The sequence below is a fragment of the Haliotis rufescens genome, unplaced genomic scaffold (genome assembly GCF_023055435.1).
Source record: "Haliotis rufescens isolate VD_foot unplaced genomic scaffold, xgHalRufe1.0.p SCAF_1, whole genome shotgun sequence".
Lineage (NCBI taxonomy): Eukaryota > Metazoa > Mollusca > Gastropoda > Lepetellida > Haliotidae > Haliotis > Haliotis rufescens.
Genome location: NW_025963779.1, coordinates 7053191 through 7075001, shown reverse-complemented (window position 1 = coordinate 7075001; position 21811 = coordinate 7053191). Strand labels below are relative to the sequence as shown.

Below are 21811 nucleotides of genomic sequence, written 5' to 3'. Positions count from 1 at the left end.
CATCATCTCCATAGTTTTCGAGGAAGCTTCAAAATGGCTGCCGAATGTTGACGTAAGGAAAAAGTGTACGTATATTATTCCTTATGTCACATATCAACAAATAACACAAGTAATATAATCTTTCTCGAAGATTTTAATAAGGTAGTTGAAACATATATTCCTTTGTAGGTAATATTCGGTGAAGGAAATTTGTCGAGTTGAGAATCGTGATCACCGCGCACCTGCCAAGATACTCGATCAATCTTCGTGTTGGGCCTATTTTCCTTTGCATTGGCATTACATGTCACGTAGATATTTGAACAGTGTTTGTTTTTGTGCAGTATGTGTCCTTGTCAATTCATACGAATGTGACAAATTGACCCTTAGGAAACCTACGTTTTTCACAGTTTGGGTTTGATATCTATTAGCAAAAGTCCTCTGTTTGGGGAACTGAAGTTTGGGCTGTATTCAGATAGGCTAACTCTAAATGTGTCAAAATTCACCAGACATTACTATTTAATTATCTTCTCAAACATACTTTTTATGTATTGTTCATTCTTACATATTAATTTGCAATTAAACAAAAGAAATCTTAATTACATTTATGGCAAACAACAGCAGGCTTCCATCAGGTTCTATGTAACATCGAAGCACATGGAACATCTTACAATATATGCATTTTTGGGGAATCCTGACTGATTATGAATATGGGCTGGGACGGGTAACTCAGGTATACGGGTCGGGTGGGTCCTGAGTAGGACTCGGGTACCCACGGGTAGCTATAGCTTAGTGGTTACACTACAAGTCGCTAATGTTCGCATTTCTGTCTGACGATGCACACATTCCTTTTGACTTGTATATGTTTGAGTAAAGATGAAGCTTTAGTAAATTCAGTGTACCCGTGATCTGATCGTTTGATACATGTATCTAAATAGTTTTTGCCAGGGCTGCGGTAAAACAATTTACAATCCGACATTTTGTTCCCAACTCTTGAGACCTACAGTGACTACCCGGGTAGGGTCGGGTAATAGGAGGTTGGGTACCTGAGTAGTAAGTTTTGGACTCGTCCCAACCCTAATCTGAATACCACTTACTGTACGTGAGATAAAATGTGTAATGCTGTGTCATTGGCACATAGTCATTTCTCTACATTGAGATTGCAAATGCTATTCTTACTAAGAAATCTCTGTAGGAACATTTTGCTTCTTTGAAAAAAATGGTCAGGATTACTTGAATGACCTGTTTTGGTTTAATTAGAATTCCTAACTGGTTCAGCACTCACTGATAATGTTCTAATTTATACCCGAAATGCCAAATGTCTAGCAGGGTAACAACAAGTACCATCTTCTAATGTCTTTTGGTATGAAGCGGCCAGGGGATCGAACCACTGACCTGCCGACCCCCAGGCACTTTCTGTCCACTAGACCATGGATGTGGTTACCTTGCACTCTTGATGTTTGGAATGTATTTATTTCATGAAAACATTTTACTAGTTCCATCATTTTTAAACTTCGTCATCCCTAAAATGTACAATATAGTTTAATGATGATTTCTTGATAACAGCCTTATGGTCATGTGTACCAAGCAATCATATTAGCCTTAGGGCTGATTTTGCATATATATAATAATTATACTATTATAATGATATATATGCAAAATCGTCCCTATCAGAAGTGCTTGTAAAATCTGCATAATCATCGTCATCAAAATAATTAACATTATCTGATTATGAATGACGTTTTTGCATGTTTTTAGTTTGTTTTTATTCAAGGTTGATGCCAGTAGATTAGCAGAATGGCAACAAAGTTAAAGATAAAGAAGAAAAAGCCCTCAAGAAGTGCAGCACAAGTTATTCCTTTGGAAGGTAAATCATGTATTTGTTTCAGTCGCAAGTTTCTTGGTCCAGACTTTATTATTTAAGCAGCTGTGATGGAACTGCAATATTGCTGACTGAGATGTTTAACACTATTCGCTCACTCACTCACTTACTGTACTGTATTATTTCTGATAAACACATAAAACATTTCTCTCTCTCTCTCTCCCAAATCATGAGCATCGATCCATGCAATTGGGATACGATGACATGTATCGCTAAGTCAGCGAGCCTGACCACCCGATCACATTATTTGCCTCTTACGACAAGCGTAATCACCTTCAGGGCATGCATGGGTTGCTCAAGACCTATCCTAACCCAGATCTTCATGTGTTCCCTGGGGATGTGTTTGTATTCGTGGACATGCCCCACTATTAGATTTAGTAACCAATCCTTCATTTATGATAAATGTTTTGTTCTTTTTTGTTTTTATGTTAAAGTTATTGAGGTCATGATAATAAATTTATGTAGCATAATTCCTCACAATCAGTTGTGGTGTATTGTGATACCAGTGGTATCACATCACAAGATTTCAGATGACACTCTGTTCCTTCGGCATGGTTAGATGCTTGATTTCATCCCTTCAGATGGAGACTTTAGTTTTCTTCCGGTGACAAACTTCACAGATGTCGATCGTTATGGGGAAACGCAGGGGGAATGTTTAAGAGATGTTTCAAGTAGTTCTAACACAAATGCATTTATACACTTTGTCCATTTTACAGACAAAAATCCACCTGTGGTTGTGTCTGGAGCCGAGGATGAAAATATCTTAGATACAACATTACAGGTTTGTGATATGGACCTTGTTTTACCTCTACCGTATCGGAAGAATGGAAGAAAATATGTTGTGTTATCATTATTTCTGTTAAATGTTCTTTTATCTTTATATAAGTTATCCTAGTTAAGTTGTATCTTCGAATGTATGGAGGATGTGGTAATGTTTGGACAATATTGACCAAAGGGAAGATGCAATCAGTTTCTTGTTTGGACATTATTGACTCAAGGGGACCGATGCAATCAGTTTCTTATATCCCAAAATACAAAATAATGCTGTAGCTCCTGGGAGGTTTGAGTTTGCCAGGGTCGTCTTTCTAAATATATATCTGATTGTTATTCACTGTTACGTTAACAGTTTAGTTGGGAATGTCATTTTTTGACTTATCCTATCTCACACTAGGCATTTCTTCTTTCTTCTTTTGATTCACACTACACAAATACACTTGAACACTTGAACAAAGTTTCCAGCTTCTAAAAACAATTCACCTGAACACAGCCAGTATCACCATGGTCACTACCCAAATAAATGGGTTTTAGCATCATTAAATTTGGGATGTGTCTTTTGTCGGTCCTTTTGAATAATACTCTTTTTCTTTGTCATTATATATTACATTAGCAATTTTTATGGTAACACCTAATAAAAGATTGCAAGAATTAGTTGTTTTTGTGAGTTTGATGAGAATTATTATTGTACACCCTAGGATGAACCTAGCAAGCCTGCACCGCCAAGTCCAGTCAAATACAGGAAGAAGAAGAGGGATAAAAGCATAGAGAAGAAAAAGAAATTGGAAGGAAAGCAAGACGATAAAGATGATAAAGTTAAAACAGAACCTCCCAAAGAAAAGGGTTCACAGGTAATAGGAATTCTCTGGTCTGAATGTTTCAGTTATTACCATGCATTTAAATCTAAGGGTGATATGATGAGGTCAGTATGCTGTCCTGTGTCTACCACACAACGTTTTGTCTGATGCCCTAACACTAGTTTGGAAGTGGGGCAGGAGATATAGGTGTGGGCTTGTCCATCAATCAGTCCTCCGTCCCTCCATCCGACTTCAAGGGGGACAAGGTTTTTCGGAAACTGTTGTAGATACAAGGACACCATTTTTCAGTGTTTGTTTGATTTCACTATTTCTTAACCATTACATTTCCCAAGGTTTCCTTGTTGAAAGCATGTACCGTATTCGACGTAATAAGCGCCAAGGGCGCTCTCAAAATTAGAAATAGGGGTCTCTTATTAGAATATTATTTTGGTGAAAAAAACAGAGTTGAAAGATAAATTTCGTGGTTTATGCTGACAGCCTGAAATGTTTATATACGACAGATATATTTTTCCAGAATTTAATTGCCCATGATTGAGGGTGCATATTACACACGAGTGCGTATTATACACAAATTAATAGGTCTTGTGTACATTGATCAATCGGAAGGGGTGCTAATTGGGATTGTTCACTAGCCAATATATCAGCAAATATCGCCTATTATGGCAATTATTAGAGCGGGGCGCTTATTACGTCGAATACGGTATTTGCACATGCCCAGCATCTGATTAGCAGTCGGTCAGTTCATTCTGTGTTCAAGGATTATGGGTGGTATGTGTGGCACAGTTGTCTCAATCATTCAAATTCATTGTGCAGAGTTGCATAGCTTAGTTAGGCTAGAATCCCATGATTGTGGGTTTGAATGCCGGTTCACCTGATTATCTTTCTAGGTTTGTCATCACCACGCTTGTGGGTTTCACCAAAACTGTAAACATCCTGCATCACTTCAGGTTGTCCTCCCACGTCACCCTGACAGGGTTATGTCACTAAAGTACTGTTGTCGGATCCCAGGTTTGACATCATTATGATTCATGGTTTGTCTGTGACATACCTGTGCTCGTGAGTTGGACCAAAGTGGTTTGGACCTGCATCAGGTCAGGCTTTCCTCTCACATTAGGCTGACAGTGCCATGCCATGATATAACTAAGATACAAGATGGATACTGTTCAAAGTGGCATTCAACCCAACTCACTCACTCGCTATGTTCTTGGGATTCATCATGTTGTAAATACGGGAAAATCCTCTGAAAGATAAATGTCGCAGATTACTGTATTCGACGTAATAAGCACCCAGGGCACTCTCAAAATTAGAAATAGGGGGCTCTTATTACAATATTATGTAATATTATTTTGGTGAAAACTACAGAGTTAAAGGATAAATTACATGGTTTATGCTGAAAGCCTGAAATGTTTATATACGACAGATATATTTTTCCAGAATTTATTTGCCCATAATTTAGGGTGCATATAACACACGAGTGCATACTTTACATAAATAAATAAGTCTTGTGTACATTGATCAATCTCAAGGGGTGCTAATTGGGATTGTTCACTAGCCAATATATTGGCAAATATCGCCGTGGGCGCTTATTAGAGCGGGGCGCTTATTACGTCGAATACGGTATGTCATGTTGCAGCATGTTAATGCCAAACTCTTGCATCCTTTATTTATACAGGAAGTCGACAATGACTCAGTCACTGAGAAGAACCGATCACGACCTGGCACTCCATCCTCCAGACCTGGTACTCCGTCCTCCAGACCTGGAACACCCACATCTCTCACATCCCCGAGAGTTCGCAGGAGTCCTTCCCCATTCAACAAGAATGTTGTGGAGCCGCTGCCCCAGGGTGGCACCTCCAACATGGGTAGCGCAGTCTCCATCAGGTCAACCTTGTCCGCCAGAGGTAGGCATTATACTGCTATGTTAACATGATTTAATTAAGAAATAAATGACGAGTGGGAGTTGTTTATCTTACAATAAAACATGCCGGGAGAGTATACCATAAGGGGCGCAGCGTTTATTTCTTATTTTAAAAATATCAACATTATGTACAGCTTCTTTAAAGATGATGATAAAATGTACAAGCTGCGTTGCCTAGCTATATCTATGGGGAACAACTTTCTATACATTCCCCTTTTAAAAATAATGTCATCCAATATACAGCATCATCAAGTTGCAAGTGCATGTTCAATCTCCAGAAATAACGTCATGATAGAACAATGTTTTATCGTAAAATAAACCATGCTTTCTTCTCAGATGTTCTTTGCAATTTATCGCGTTGCTGTCTTATTTAAGGGAATAATGACAAATATTCCAACAGCGCCATGACCGTTGTCGCAACACTTTGTCTGTAAAGGTGTTTGAGGCTGTGGGGTAGCCTAGTGGTTAAAGCCTTCGTTTGTGACGCCGAAGACCTGGGTTCGATTCCTGACATGGGTACAATGTGTGAAGCCCATTTCAGGTGTCCCCCGCCATGATATTGCTAAAAGCGGCGTAAAACCATATTCACTCACTGTAAAGGTGTTATTGAGGCATGCTGTAGGTTATCAAATCCAGTGGTTTAGAATTTTCATTTTTGAATGTAGATATGAAGTGTAATAATCATGGCTGTAGTTGTAGTCAAGAAGGTTAGCATCATTACCAGCACTTATTCCTCATAATTATGAATTTCAAAGAATTTAATATTTGATGTGTTCAGTATTACAAAGTTTTTGAAACTTGACTCATGCTTGATATTCCCAGAGGCCTGGACTGATAGAAGTGAAACTCCAACAGGATCAAAACAGAGTGAGTTGATGAGATATTCCACCATGATTTGGAAATTACTTGATTCTGATTGGTCTATCAGAGGTTCCAAAGCACGTTACAATCAACTCTGTTTGAAACCTTGAATTTAAGGTCCACATCACTGTGGAAGGTAACAGTGAGTTAATCATGTTCACGAGTTAGTGAAGCATTTTTGCTCTAGTTAGTCTTATTGTGTGCCGTGTAAAAGGTTGTTTTTTTATCAATGCTTAATTATTTGTTCACATTTTGTCCTTGTGTTTGACATGATGTTTCGAAGTGTCTATTGGAAAAACTGTTTGCAGTAAAATAGATGTTGGCTTTCAAAATGTTTCAATGTTTGAACAGGACCTGCTAGTGCCAAGTCCACATCAACCATTGTCAGTCGCATTGACAAGAATGGAAAGGAAAAGGAGGAAGGTAGTTGGATAGAAATGCAGAGTTTCCTCACACACCTTAACCATGATGCAGAGTGTGCTATAACAGCATACTGTGAATCCATCAATCGAAAGATTGACAGAAAGCAGGGATTTATCTAGACCCACTCAGAGGCCAATATTAGGCCCCTAGTCTGTAGCAAGTGACAGTAAAAAATCCCAATTTGAATTAAACATTTCCCCAAACCTCAGAATTTATAAAAATAAGGACATTTAGAAGATCCAATTCTGAAAACTATCATGATTTCCTACCCCACCCCACCCCAACCCCCAACCCCACATCAATTATCCTGCCATTCACACTTCGTTTGGAACCTTTAAAGCTGATAAATGTTGTTAACACTGTACAGTGTCAATAAACATTTTATTTTGACTATTGCTTGTTTTATCACTATCCATAATGATGATCACACTCTCCACTGATGATATGCTGTAGGTTCTCAGGCACAATCTGTACCGGTGTAACCAGCGTTAGAAATTGGCACTAGTCCTGTAGTCCTTACCAAACTGCCCAAAAGTAAAGGTATCCTAAGTACTAGTAGAAATTGGCCAATTTTAAGGGTTTTGCTATATGTTATCATTATAAGGACTAGTGGGCAAAAGCTGTTAGTTTCTAACCCTGGTGTAACACCCAGACATGACCCTATGTGCCTTCTACTTATCAGCTTATTGTGAAGTACAATATGGAGTTCCGACATACCAGTTGTGCAATTATTTCAGTCACATAAATGAAGAAACAGCTTTCAAAATGTTTCCAAACTTGATCTACAGTTAAACGCTGTGAACTTGAGCTCAACAAATTCAAACTCATTTGAGTGAGACAATGTCTTGAGAAAATCCTTGTCTGCACAGTGATATAATATCAACAGTCCAGTCTCTTACTCTATTTGTTTCCAATGCTCACCAGGACTGCAAGTTATGTTTTTTAGCTTATGTCCCGGTAATTATTTGTCTGGATACCCTCCCAGATGCACTGAGCCTGAGGTCGAGGTCTGGTTTAGAGATTGAAGGCCCAGAGCAGAATGCATACATTCCCTACCTGTATGCCCGGAACACCATATCTCGCATCATGGACGACATGACGAACATGAAGACAAACCACGTCAGAATCGTTCATGACATTGACAAGCACTACAGAGCTATTGAGGATGAAACACAGGTAAAACTAACGAGATTCTGTTTGTGAAAAAGAGATAGAAGTTGACTTGTGGAGTTTATTTTTTCTATGCAACGTTTTCATATTGTTCTAGTGCTAGTTGAGAAAGCACAAGCAAGCACTAGCGCAAAATGTCACATTAACCAACATTTGAGCCAAATCTGTCTTCATTGATACTTGTGCAGGTGTTGGTTACTACTGAACAAGTGGCTATTTCTGAACAAAATGTCCGTATTTCTTTCTAACATTGCTGATTGTAAAAACTGTTGGTGTTGGCATACTTTGATATTTAAACCAAACCTCAGGAAGTTCTATTTCCCCTGATACACGGAAAGTCAATAAAAATAATGAGACTGAAATATAACCCAAGGCATAACTGGGCATCAAATTCCTGCACGTGATTCATATATTAACTTTTAGTACTTTGCCAGAGTGAGGCACCTCTGACAAGTGTAAATTAGGTACTCAATCTGGCAGTGTGGGTTCGATTCCCAGATGGACAATCAACCCAAAATAGTACTAGAATCCATACTTTATTAAGAAAATGTTATCCCAAATATAACTTTTTTACATCTGACCACTTTCTAAATGGCACTGCGTGTTCATAGCTTTCGTGGGAGCCATGCGAATTTACACTTGTCAGAGGGGTACACAAAGTACATGATCTAGACTACCAGTTGTAGGACTTTCATTTTTGTGGAAGCCTCAGTTGCTGATTGGGTTAGATATTAGATCGCTGACTTTGTGTGCTGGCGATTAACGATGCATTTTCAATAACTCTTTTTGGCTATTTCCGAACAAATCCACATAAGTGTACTTTACAGGCTTCAAACGCATGTCAAGATGACCAGCTGTGTGGTTGATGGAGTGCAAACACCTTCACGGTTATTGTGGTGCACCTGTTTACTGACAAACTGTTCAAACCAAACACCTTATTGTGCAAATCAATCATGACACAAAATCCCAGGCCCCTAGCTCCAAATATATTTCCATGTAGCTATCACAGAGCCTACATCTATAAAATATACAGTAACCTCGCAATAACCTAATACCACATTCGTGATTGTATTGCACAATGAGGTGCAATAAGAAGAAAGAAGAAATGACAGATATAATAATATACAATTCATAGGAAACTTTCCAATATTTTTTAAATTAAAATTATGGCAGACAATTTGTTATTTTTTCAACAATATGAAGCATAATTATTTTTTTCAAGAATTGTTGGGGTCAATTAAATCTTTTCAATAAAATTATTGGTTACTTCTACTAAAGTCGGAGTGTTTGATATAAATACTGACAGTCAAGGAGTCTTGTCCCGAAGTTATTAGTGACAGTTTTAATGGCTCCTAGATCCAGATACTATAGCCTAAGTCCTTAGGCATCCCCAACCCCCCTTGATTTCTAACACTCCCCTTGGTTTTGTCTGGGCAGACCCAGTTCAACACGTTCGTCCTGTGTCTGCGGGAGCAGTACTCGGGCAAGGTGACAACGTTCCGCCAGGTCATCGACATCCACAGGACGGAACTCTCCAAGAAGGAGGTCTACTGGAATGAAGTCCTTGCGGTAAGATCATTCCTAGATGAGAGCATGTTCCCTCACTCACTCTAAGATGGTATTAACTCAGGGGGCCTTGGTCAGTGGTCCGCCTGTGAGGGTCTCCTGATCCTGTACTTCCACAGGTAGTGGATCACCTGATCCATAAGTTGGATCACTTGATCCATATGTTGGATCACTTGATCCATAAGCTGGATCACCTGATCCATAAGCTGGATGACCTGATCCATAAGCTGGATCACCTGATCCATAAGTTGGATCACTTGAACCATAAGTTGGATCACCTGATCCATAAGTTGGATCACTTGATCCATAAGTTGGATCACTTGATCCATAAGGATTCATGTCAGTCTGAATGAACACAATAGTATTATGCATATGTATGACTCACGTTGGGATTTTGAGTTAGAAATGGCCCCCATGACCTATGCATGTTGTACAAGGCGACTTATGGAGGCAAGTTATCATACTCCGACTGTATGGATCGCTGCTCATAATATCAACTACTGGGTTGTCCCTTCCAGACTCCTTTCTTTACACTAATTACAAGCTATGGTCACACACCTGGAATATCGCTGTGTATGGTGTTAGACAAACCAACTGCATTTGAATGAAGTGATAAAAGTCAAGTGTTCAAGTAATAAATTTTCATCAGACAATTATTCCTCAAGCTACTTGAATGTGTTGTATGTGTAACTTATTCTGCTGTATACACTTTCAATGATTCCACCAGTACATTGCATCACACACTGATTTTTATAGAGTCTGACAGAAAGGAACAACAGATTGCTTAAAGACAAGAAGGTTCTCCTGATCAAAAACAAAGTGGAAATTGATCGACTGGAAAAGGAAAAGGTTTGTTCATATGACACTCACACCCTCAAATGTGCTTTTCCATCATGAATATTTTCAAATGACTACAATAAAATAATATATATAATAATAATGATCTCACTGTGTCAGACAAGAATTCTGTAGGATCACATCTAAAGAAGTACAGTTAACTTTGACTATAACAAAATCAAAGGGGCCACTAATTGTTCGTTATAACCCTAGTTCATTATAAGCATATATACTAGGGCTGCAATGAAAACACTGTGAGGCGAATACGATTCATATCACGAGTATTAGGTAACGAATACGAATATTAATTCACAATTACAATAACAAGTCAGCAGTTTATGTATTATTTATTATATTCAGTGAAACAATAACATCATAAATTACTTGACATGGTTTGTTAATTATTAATAAATTATACATTTATATACTGCACTTATCCAGGTACTAGTACCTGCTCAAATGCGACCATGATCAGTGACAACAATACTGTCAAATTAAATATTATTAGAGTGTTGTCATTGAAATAAATCTATGCATATAATACGTTGTTATGGATATTTTGAGGTACAGGGTATGTAAATATACATGATAGCATATTCATAAATATTCGATTCTAGTGGCCATGAATAAGGAATTCAATTCATGAATGGTTATGGTTCAATTCACCGAATACGCGAGTGAATCGTAACAGCCCTACTATATACAGCAAAGGGACGGGACCCAAAAACAGTTTGTTATATCTGTTAGTTCGTTATAAGCGTGTTTGTTAAAACGTAGTTTACTGTATATGATCCAACTTATACAATGTGTTGGCCTGAATGATTGATCAAAAGTAAGGTTAATAAATAAGATTTTGCCAGCAGCAAGGTCTGTCTTTGCAATTGTTTTCATTTGTTTGATTTCAGTCTGAGGTGACAACTCATTTCACACAGCTGGTGGACAAAGCCAGTGCGTCAGCCGTCATAGGTGAGTGATTCACGATACAGTCATTACACTCTCCTGTAGTTCAAGTACAGGGTAGCTTCCTGCTACCAATAGCCCATCTTCCCATGGCAAGCGTGTCCACTAGCCTATAATACTTTCCACCCTTGCCATTTCAAGCCTACTTGCCTCTGCTAAAATATGAGAGGGCATTCAGAGCATGTTTAATTTAACAAAATCAACATCCAGGTTCCGAAAATGTGGTTGGTTATTTCCACAGTCACCAGCTGTCAAAATTATTCCAGAATTAACCAAAGACAAATATTTTGAAGTGAAGTGAAGTTATTTTGAAGTTTTTGTCACAAAGGACACAGCTCGTGTTCTAGTATTCTTCATAAGGTGGCCTGGTAATCAGCCAAGAAAAGTAGGCTTGAATGGCAAGGGTGGAAACTAGGCTTTGATAGGTGTCCTCTCTGCTTACAATATGGTGATTTTGAGAGCCCCAGGAGGAATGCTGCTGTTACACATGTTGTGTGTGGCTCAGCGTTGTTGTGTTGACCGAGGGCATTAACAAAGTTCATAATGGCAACAATGTGTGTTGGGCCGTTATGTTACCTTACACTTGCACCATGTTCATTCTGCCAGTGTGGGAGATTACCACCCACAACTTTATGCTGCCACTGGCTGTCCCATCAGTTTGATGTAGCATAATTCTCCGTACTGAACCAACAGATTAAGCCATATTATATGTGCTTAGCACCTTTGATGTCACATTTGACAATGTCTGTTCAGATATCCTTGCAACCCTAGTATAGCTACTGTCATAGAGGATGCTGTTCTATAGCTTTGCCTCAAATAACGTAGCCGTATAAAGTGGTCCTGGGCAGCCGTTGTGGCCTTGGGGCTGGTCTGATGTACCATGCTTGTGGTACCGATACGAGATAGTACAGTCATGCCCCGCTTATACAGACTTCAGATATCCGGAAACCTTGGTTCCCGGACGATTTTCATTCAAAACGAAATAATTACTATATAAATTTACCCGTATATACGGAAATTCAGTTTCCGGAACCGGATGGTCATTTTCATACACAAAACACTGAAATGCACACAAAATTGTCTCACTTACCCCGACAATACACTTCCGCTGGTGGTAATCCTTCCGCTGGTGGTAATCCTTTGATTCGTGAGAAGTCAATTAACCAAGTGACACTGAGTTACGTTTGAGACGAGCTTGTTTATTGTCCATATAATCCCATTCGATAAATATGGCATCTGGTGAGGAAGGAAGCTTGTGCTTGTATAGAGACCTTGATTACATATTACGAGAACACAGGCGATCTGGACAATTTGGAATTATTGTTTAAAATTCAAACCACAAAATGTGGTAAAGTTCAAACTTCCATGTCAGATTTTTTTAAAAGTGTATGTCTTGAATAAAGATTGAGTGGATGAATCTGTTTGCTCTGTCATCTGTCATGAGTTGCATAATTGAAGGGAAGTAACTCTTCCAGTAAGAAGCTGGTTTCAGTTACAGTGTATACGGAAATTCGTTTATACGGACGAATTGTGAAATGACGCAAGTGTCCGTATGAACAAGGCACGACTGTACTCTGTTTTGCTTTACTTTAATTTAAATGTTGCTCACAGACAGAGTTTTGCACCCGAATGCCCCTTACTTTTGTGGACCTATTCATGATTTTTCACATGCAGAACATGCTTGTGCATCGACCCCCTGGTTCTCGTGTGGTGTTACTTGTCTATAGTGTTATGTTAGGGTGATGCATTTGGTCGTTGCTACATGTGGATTATTCCATCAATGACATTAATTTGGTACCTTTGTGATTCTTCCTTTGAGTACAGATGAAACAACTGATTTCTTAGGTTTACACAACAGTTATTGTGATAATATATTGTGCCAATAGGAATTCAGGAGTTTTAAGATGTTATGTCTTACAAGATAATGGTAATATATTTCAGCTGGTAAAGAACATGAAGAACAGATATCCCAGATGAAAACTGACAATGCTGTAAGTACACAGAAACACCTTCACCAACTAATTGGAGATGATGCATGAGTATTACACTCACTGCCAAAAAAAATGTGAAACATAGAAACATATATGGGTGTCTTCTATCTCTCATTTGAACAGTGATATAGACGGTGTTTATTGTTTCACACTGTTTTCAGCATGAGTGCTGATAAAAAGGATGTCTGTTTGTATATGGGTACACTTGCACTGTCCCGGATAGCGGCCATATTTGTTTGATGCTTCTAATACGGGGGCTTGCATCATATTGTTTAATTTCATTGAACCACAAAATTGAATATCAAAGCAAATCATAATGCAGACATCAGCATAAAAAAATTAATAGATGTATCATAATCATGTGTAGCAACCTCATCAGTTACATGCATTGGGGACCTGTGAAGATCTGGGGTAGAATAGCTCTTCAGCAACCCATGCTTGCCGTAAAAAGTGACTGTGCTTGTCGTAAGAGACGACTAACGGGATCAGGTTTTTCAGGCTCGCTGACTTGGTTGATGCATGTCATTGTATCTCCAATTACATGGATCAATGCTCATGATGTCAATCACTGGATTGTCTGGTCCAGACTGGATTATTTACAGACGGCCATCATATAGCTGGAATATTGCTGAGTGCAGTGTTAAACAACAACAAAAAAATGCACTAAAAATGCATTGGGGTCACATTCATCGAACATGTTTTATTTTTCATTAACTTTGGTAACTAAAACATACACATACTTAGGAAAGCTTTCATCACCCCCAAAACCCCCTGTTAATTTAGCGAGATAGCTATAAATGGCGGCTGAACAACTTAGAAACCATTACTTAAGAAGGAGCTTATGCTCACCCCTCACCAAAATGGCGGAAGGTATCCAGTACACTATCTTCTAGCCTGCTAATGTTTTACGATAGAAATCGTTACAAGCTTATGAAGCTGCGTATCGTTCTGGGCTGCAGCGGTTCATGTCAGCTGACAAAATTCACAGATTGAGTTGCACATGAAACACAAAATCATTCCAGACAAACTAAACGGAGGATGTGTATGCTTTTCCACTCAAATTACTTCTTTCTTTTGGCATTGCTGTTAGGCCTTGTTGGCAGAGATGGAAAGTTTGAAAATCCAACTGTCTGAACAAGACTCCAAGATGTCGATAATTGTCCCTGTGGGAGCTGCAGTAGTTGCAGCTGCCCCACCATCAAGTGCACAGACGTCCGAGGCCCAAACCCAGACTGATGGTGAGAGCAGGCCAGCAGCTATTGTGGGCACAGCAGTAGTAAGAGACGCAGAGCAGCAAGAGAGAGAAAAGGAGCACATCGATGGCGAGAGACAGGAGATGACGGACGAGAGACAGAGCATGGAGGAAGAGCGTGAAAGGCTGGCGGAAGAGAGGAAGTCCTGGGTCGCTGAAATAAACAAACTGCAGGCCGAGTTGGCTCTTGTCTCTAAGGTTAGTTGTTGTCATCAAGGATTGACTGTCAGGGTCTTGTGTTATGATGTTCAGTTGGTCTTGAGAAGAACTTTGAGAATGTATTTCATTTGAAAGTATTGTAATTTATCTTATCCTGACTCATACTTATTGTTTATCTCTCTCTATTCTGAATAGGACATGAAGCCCCTTACTGGTGTCCCCCGCCGTGGTATTGCTGGAATATTGCTAAAAGCGGCATAAAACCATACTCACTCACTCACTCACTCTGAATAGGACCCGTGAAGATCCGGGGTAGAATTGATGTTGGATCAACCCATGTTTGCGGTAAAAGGCAACTATGTTTGTTGTAAGAGGCGACTAACAAGATCGGGTGGTCAGGGCCGCTGACTTGGTTGATGCATGTCATCATATCCCAATTGCGTGGGTCAATGCTGATGATGTCAATCACTGAATTGTCTGGTCCAGACTTGATTATTTACAGACCGCCTTCATATGGCTGTAATTTTGCTGAGTGCGGCGTTAAACAACAAACAAACAACCAATCTTCCGAAAAGTAGGTGAAATGACCTGCTCTGTGTTCCCCAAGAACAGAGAACAGACAATGCAAGGTTAATTATTAATGGATGGCTTGGATAAAATAGAACAGAATTTTTCCCAACTACACAGTGGATGAAAAAAGAGAGAGAGGGAGTGACTGGTTACATGGTTCCAGTGTGCCTCAAGGACACGGGTGTGTTGGGGTGAGGTGTTTTTTTCTGTTTTCCGGGAACACAGAACAGGAGGAAGTTTCTACTACTATTTGGAAGAGAGAGAGAGATTAGCAATAAGTATGGGTCAGTTTAAGTGTAAGTAATATTTTTACTCCAAAAAATATATTTTTGTGTAGGATCGAGCGGAGTGGCAGGTGAAGTACGAGGTGATGAAGAGCCAGGCAGGGGATGCAGCTACGCTCCACACCAAGTACATGATGCTGGAGAACCAGTACGCTGCCCTCTCCGCTGTTGTTGCAGCATCAGAGACGTCTAAAACTGCAGCAGAGGTATAGCTTACACATACGACAGTCTCAGTAAACGGAGTCAGAAGCTGAGCACTGGATGTTTTCATAATGAGTAAATGTGCAGGGAAATCTTGTTGAGGACCCATCAAACATGTTGAGTTATTCATAGTTTGAGTGTCCATGTTAGTAATGAAAAGGGGTCTATCTAGATCAAATGTTTCGTAATCTTATACAATATAAAAAAGTAAAGTAGTTAACAAGGCATTACTGCAGGTCAGTTGGTTCCTACTTGAAAGTATTTGATTATTTTTGCAACTTCAAAGTGATTTTTCAAGTTTTCTTTATCAAGTATGAAGATATAATTCATGCCCAAGTGAACTAGCGCATAGATAAAAGTCTTAATTGATAACAAATTTGGATTTTAAGAAAAATCAGATAACAATCAATATAAATTGTTCTGTGGTTGACAGTGAGCCCCACATTTGTACGCTGTGTGAAGTTTCATTCTTGGTGTACCCGCCATGATTTATTACTGGAATATTGCAAACAGCAGACCTAAAAACTCTCACTCACTCACTTACTCTGTTTCACAGGAAAGCTCAAAAAAGACTGCTGAAGAGAAGGCCATGATGGCGACAGAGCAGGCAAGGCTGGAGGCGGAGATCAAGAAGTATGAAGCTGACTTCAAAAAGAAAAATGGACATCCACCTACAGAGAAAGACAAGTAAGGGCCTCACTTAAGTTGCTGGAAGCAGCTGTATTATATCTGTCTTCATCGTTACCTCCCTTCTCTTGATATTTATATGATGGTAATGCTTGACTTATCTCTAGAAGGTCATAGTTGTAGTACAAGGTGGCTCACAGATGAGCTTTATGTGTTTACATTGCAAACATGACGGTAAATGAGTAGTTACCTCCCCTTGAACTTGGTCCTCTCTGTACAGCTTACACTTTAATGTGGCTAAGAAACGTAGTAGTTACACATATCTTCTACCTATATTCAGCAGGCTTTGGTGACCTCGTTGTCTAAGGTCCTGCAATCCACTGTTCTGAGTTACATCCCTTAGGTGGCCCAGAAGGCTATGCTTTTGGGTTCGAATCCCAACCTGCCCTGATTATGTTTCTGGGTTTGTCACCACCCTACCTGTGCTCATGGGTTTCTCAAATGTGGTAAATGTCCTGCTTCATTTCAGGCTTTTCCCCCACATTAAGCTGACACGCTGTGATATATAACTGAAATTCTGTTCAAAGTGGCGTTAAACCAAACCTACTCACTCACTCACTCACTGCAGATCCGACTCGGCCAAGGAGATGTACACCCAGTTGGAGGAGGTGAACACAGTAGTGACCTCGCTGGACAAGAAGATAGAGACCCTGGACCATGTGAAGGCAGGAAACGTTCCTCCGCCACCCGAGGTGGACCCAACTCCTGTTGTCATCAAAGACCCGGAGGTGAAGACAGTGGAGGTGGGTGTTTACAGTAGAGACAGCTTCAAGATGAAACCTGTTGCTATGATACATGCTGGGCACACACGTTTCCATGCTGCTCTATGGACATATACTGACTGCCAAGAGAAACCCGAATTCCATACCTGTTGGTCAATATATGAAGACTTACTCATATTTAAGAGATATTAGAATGGTTCAATGCACCAATGAACATGCTGGTATGTTGTGTGAACCGATGCTTATGATGCATCACATGTGACATCATAGATCCATGATGCACCATTTGCCTCGTGGATTAGTGTGTAAAGTTTGTACGTCTGTACTCATTCATTGAAATAGTCTCTTTAGGGTTACTCGGAATTATGAAAATAAATTATCAAAATGTGTGTGTTTTCCCATATAATAAATACAAAAGTATACATTATGACAAGCCTATAACGTATGATATCAACATTGCATTTTATTCATGTGAAATATATCAGGTGATGGTACTAGACCCATCAATTGTTGCTGCCCTGGAAAAGGCCCAGCAAGAGTTATCTGCCCTCCAGACCCAACTCTCAGATCTACAGCAAGAGAAGTCATTGCTTCATACACAGATCAGTTCTTTGAACACTGACCTGTCCGAAAGCAGGGGCAAGATCGTGGAGCTAGAGCGGCTCCTGGCCGAGGGTGATGCACCTGACGGAGTTGCTGTAGCTGCAGCTGCTACTGTTGCTGCCAGTGCTGAGGTAAATACAGACTCATTAGATGCAATAACAACTCTTACTTCTCAATTATGTTGAACTATCTTATGGGGGCACGGGTGGCCCAGTTGTCTTAGACATGCAGTTCACTGTTCAGAGTTACGTCCCATGGGCATGTCAGAAACCTAGGATCGTGGTTTTGAATCCAAGTTGGCCCCGATTATGTTTCTAGGTTTGTCAGCACCATTCCTGTGCTTGTGTGTTTCAGTGGTAAATGTCTGAGACCTGCATCACTTTGGGCTTTCCTCCAGCATTAAGCTGACACACTGTTATATAACTGGAATACTGTTCAAAGTGGCATTATGCTCAAATCACTCAATCACCAGATTATCTTATGAGCCTTGTATTAATAGTTTCATTATCACTGCACGCTTTGTTTTTTTCTAATTTTGTTTCGTTTTCGTACTCTTGTTACGCTTTTATCAGAATTTTGTTCAGACTTTTTATTTATGTACAATTAATTGTACCGGCACTAATATTCATGACTATTTTCATTTTCTCTGTTTTGTTCTTGTTTTGCACCCTTGGTTTTGTTTCAGTCTGAAGAGAAGGTATCTGAGCTAACAAGTCAGCTTGCAGAGAGAGATGATGTGAGACTTCAATTGTGGCAACATATTTCAATAAACGTCTTTATGTTGATGGTTAAAAAGTTGATAATGATTATAGGCAATATTCAGTGCGACATAGAATCTGCCATGTTTTATACATACAAAATGTGATTGATGTAAAAATGGATGTTATGGTACATATATATATATATATAGAGAGAGAGAGAGAGAGAGAGAGAGAGAGAGAGAGAGAGAGAGAGAGAGAGAGAGAGAGAGAAAAACATCCTACTGTGATATTGTTATGAGCACTACAGTATGCTGAGTTTATACGAGATGGCTTCATTGTCAATGTATTCATTATTGTAGGAGTTGGAACGTCTTCGCCGCGAGAACCGTGAAATGCAGAAAGACATGAAGAAGATGATCAAGCGATATGAGAAGCTCCAGACCAAGCTCAAGAAGATGGAGGTGAATGAGGGAGCCAGCGCCCTGTTGCAGGTGGTCGTAGCCATGGTGAGTCCTGTAAGTGTCAGTCTATTGACCTGAAGAAGATGGAGGTGAACGAGGGAGCCAGCGCCCTGTTGCAGGTGGTCGTAGCCATGGTGAGTCCTGTAAGTGTCAGTCTATTGACCTGAAGGAGATGGAGGTGAATGAGGGAGCCAGCGCCCTGTTGCAGGTGGTCGTAGCCATGGTGTGTCCTGTAAGTGTCAGTCTATTGACCTGAAGGAGATGGAGGTAAACGAGGAGCCAGCGCCCTGTTGCAGGTGGTCGTAGCCATGGTGAGTCCTGTAAGTGTCAGTCTATTGACCTGAAGGAGATGGAGGTGAACGAGGGAGCCAGCGCCCTGTTGCAGGTGGTCGTAGCCATGGTGAGTCCTGTAAGTGTCAGTCTATTGACCTGAAGGAGATGGAGGTGAACGAGGGAGCCAGTGCCCTGTTGCAGGTGGTCGTAGCCATGGTGAGTCCTGTAAGTGTCAGTCTATTGACCTGAAGGAGATGGAGGTGAACGAGGGAGCCAGTGCCCTGTTGCAGGTGGTCGTAGCCATGGTGAGTCCTGTAAGTGTCAGTCTATTGACCTGAAGGAGATGGAGGTGAATGAGGGAGCCAGCGCCCTGTTGCAGGTGGTCGTAGCCATGGTGAGTCCTATAAGTGTCAGTCTATTGACCTGAAGGAGATGGAGGTGAACGAGGAGCCAGTGCCCTGTTGCAGGTGGTCGTAGCCATGGTGAGTCCTATAAGTGTCAGTCTATTGACCTGAAGGAGATGGAGGTGAACGAGGAGCCAGTGCCCTGTTGCAGGTGGTCGTAGCCATGGTGAGTCCTATAAGTGTCAGTCTATTGACCTGAAGGAGATGGAGGTGAACGAGGAGCCAGTGCCCTGTTGCAGGTGGTCGTAGCCATGGTGAGTCCTGTAAGTGTCAGTCTATTGACCTGAAGGAGAGAGGTGAACTAGGGAGCCAGTGCCCTGTTGCAGGTTGTCGTAGCCATGGTGAGTCCTGTAAGTGTCAGTCTATTGACCTGAAGAAGATGGAGGTGAACGAGGGAGCCAGTGCCCTGTTGCAGGTGGTCGTAGCCATGGTGAGTCCTGTAAGTGTCAGTCTATTGACCTGAAGGAGAGAGGTGAACTAGGGAGCCAGTGCCCTGTTGCAGGTTGTCGTAGCCATGGTGAGTCCTGTAAGTGTCAGTCTATTGACCTGAAGGAGATGGAGGTGAACGAGGAGCCAGTGCCCTGTTGCAGGTGGTCGTAGCCATGGTGAGTCCTGTAAGTGTCAGTCTATTGACCTGAAGGAGAGAGGTGAACGAGGGAGCCAGTGCCCTGTTGCAGGTTGTCGTAGCCATGGTGAGTCCTGTAAGTGTCAGTCTATTGACCTGAAGGAGATGGAGGTGAACGAGGGAGCCAGTGCCCTGTTGCAGGTGGTCGTAGCCATGGTGAGTCCTATAAGTGTCAGTCTATTGACCTGAAAGAGATGGAGGTGAACGAGGGAGCCATTGCCCTGTTTCAGGTGGTCGTAGCCATGGTGAGTCCTATAAGTGTCAGTCTATTGACCTGAAGGAGATGGAGGTGAACGAGGAGCCAGTGCCCTGTTGCAGGTGGTCGTAGCCATGGTGAGTCCTGTAAGTGTCAGTCTATTGACCTGAAGGAGATGGAGGTGAACGAGGGAGCCAGTGCCCTGTTGCAGGTGGTCGTAGCCATGGTGAGTCCTGTAAGTGTCAGTCTATTGACCTGAAGGAGATGGAGGTGAACGAGGGAGCCAGTGCCCTGTTGCAGGTGGTCGTAGCCATGGTGAGTCCTGTAAGTGTCAGTCTATTGACCTGAAGGAGATGGAGGTGAACGAGGGAGCCAGTGCCCTGTTGCAGGTGGTCGTAGCCATGGTGAGTCCTGTAAGTGTCAGTCTATTGACCTGAAGGAGAGAGGTGAACTAGGGAGCCAGTGCCCTGTTGCAGGTGGTCGTAGCCATGGTGAGTCCTGTAAGTGTCAGTCTATTGACCTGAAGGAGATGGAGGTGAACGAGGGAGCCATTGCCCTGTTGCAGGTGGTCGTAGCCATGGTGAGTCCTGTAAGTGTCAGTCTATTGACCTGAAGGAGAGAGGTGAACTAGGGAGCCAGTGCCCTGTTGCAGGTGGTCGTAGCCATGGTGAGTCCTGTAAGTGTCAGTCTATTGACCTGAAGGAGATGGAGGTGAACGAGGGAGCCATTGCCCTGTTGCAGGTGGTCGTAGCCATGGTGAGTCCTGTAAGTGTCAGTCTATTGACCTGAAGGAGATGGAGGTGAACGAGGGAGTCAGTGCCCTGTTGCAGGTGGTCGTAGCCATGGTGAGTCCTGTAAGTGTCAGTCTATTGACCTGAAGGAGATGGAGGTGAACGAGGGAGTCAGTGCCCTGTTGCAGGTGGTCGTAGCCATGGTGAGTCCTGTAAGTGTCAGTCTATTGACCTGAAGGAGATGGAGGTGAACGAGGCGGTCAGTTTCTAAGGTGATGAAATTGGTGTTGCAGGGTTGCCTCCTTTGGCATTCCAGAAAACTATGACCCAACCCAAACTTCACTTACTCCACAATACAAGCTGAATGGGTGTCATATGTATAGGCGAAAACACACCTCCAAGCTTTTGGTTGAAAATGTAAGACCTGAGAGAGAGAGAGAAGAGAGACACAAGTAAAACTTCATACCAGGTCTTACTAGGAAAAGTAAAACCTCATACAAGGTCTTACTAGGAAAAGTAAAGCCTCATACCCGGTCTTTCTAGGAAAAGTAAAACCTCATACCCGGTCTTTCTAGGAAAAGTAAAACCTCATACCCGGTCTTTCTAGGAAAAGTAAAACCTCATACCTGGTCTTACTAGGAAAAGTAAACTTCACACCTGGTCTTACTAGGAAAAGTAAAACCTCATACCTAGTCTTACTAGGAAAAGTAAAACCTCATACCTGGTCTTACTAGGAAAAGTAAACCTCATACCTGGTCTTACTAGG

General features: G+C 41.2%; 1 protein-coding gene across 3 annotated transcripts in view; it reads left to right on the top strand.

Moving 5' to 3' along the window:
- The window catches only part of LOC124136684 (plectin-like), a 51271-nt gene continuing 29460 nt past the window's right edge, over positions 1–21811 (top strand). Inside the window, exons 1-19 of one of the 3 annotated variants that reach the window (XM_046502671.2) lie at positions 1–65; positions 1751–1843; positions 2575–2639; positions 3331–3483; positions 5123–5351; positions 6191–6235; positions 6581–6652; positions 7638–7828; positions 9260–9391; positions 10145–10237; positions 11131–11191; positions 13127–13176; positions 14267–14626; positions 15495–15647; positions 16199–16329; positions 16898–17072; positions 17537–17785; positions 18340–18390; positions 18715–18861. In XM_046502671.2, coding sequence (XP_046358627.2) covers positions 1774–1843; positions 2575–2639; positions 3331–3483; positions 5123–5351; positions 6191–6235; positions 6581–6652; positions 7638–7828; positions 9260–9391; positions 10145–10237; positions 11131–11191; positions 13127–13176; positions 14267–14626; positions 15495–15647; positions 16199–16329; positions 16898–17072; positions 17537–17785; positions 18340–18390; positions 18715–18861 — 2427 coding nt within the window. In that variant the 5' untranslated portion in view covers positions 1–65; positions 1751–1773. Of the gene's footprint in view, positions 66–1734; positions 1844–2574; positions 2640–3330; positions 3484–5122; positions 5352–6190; positions 6236–6580; positions 6653–7637; positions 7829–9259; positions 9392–10144; positions 10238–11130; positions 11192–13126; positions 13177–14266; positions 14627–15494; positions 15648–16198; positions 16330–16897; positions 17073–17536; positions 17786–18339; positions 18391–18714; positions 18862–21811 lie in introns of all 3 variants that reach the window. The other 2 variants (XM_046502672.2, XM_046502673.2) reach the window with 2 other exon arrangements.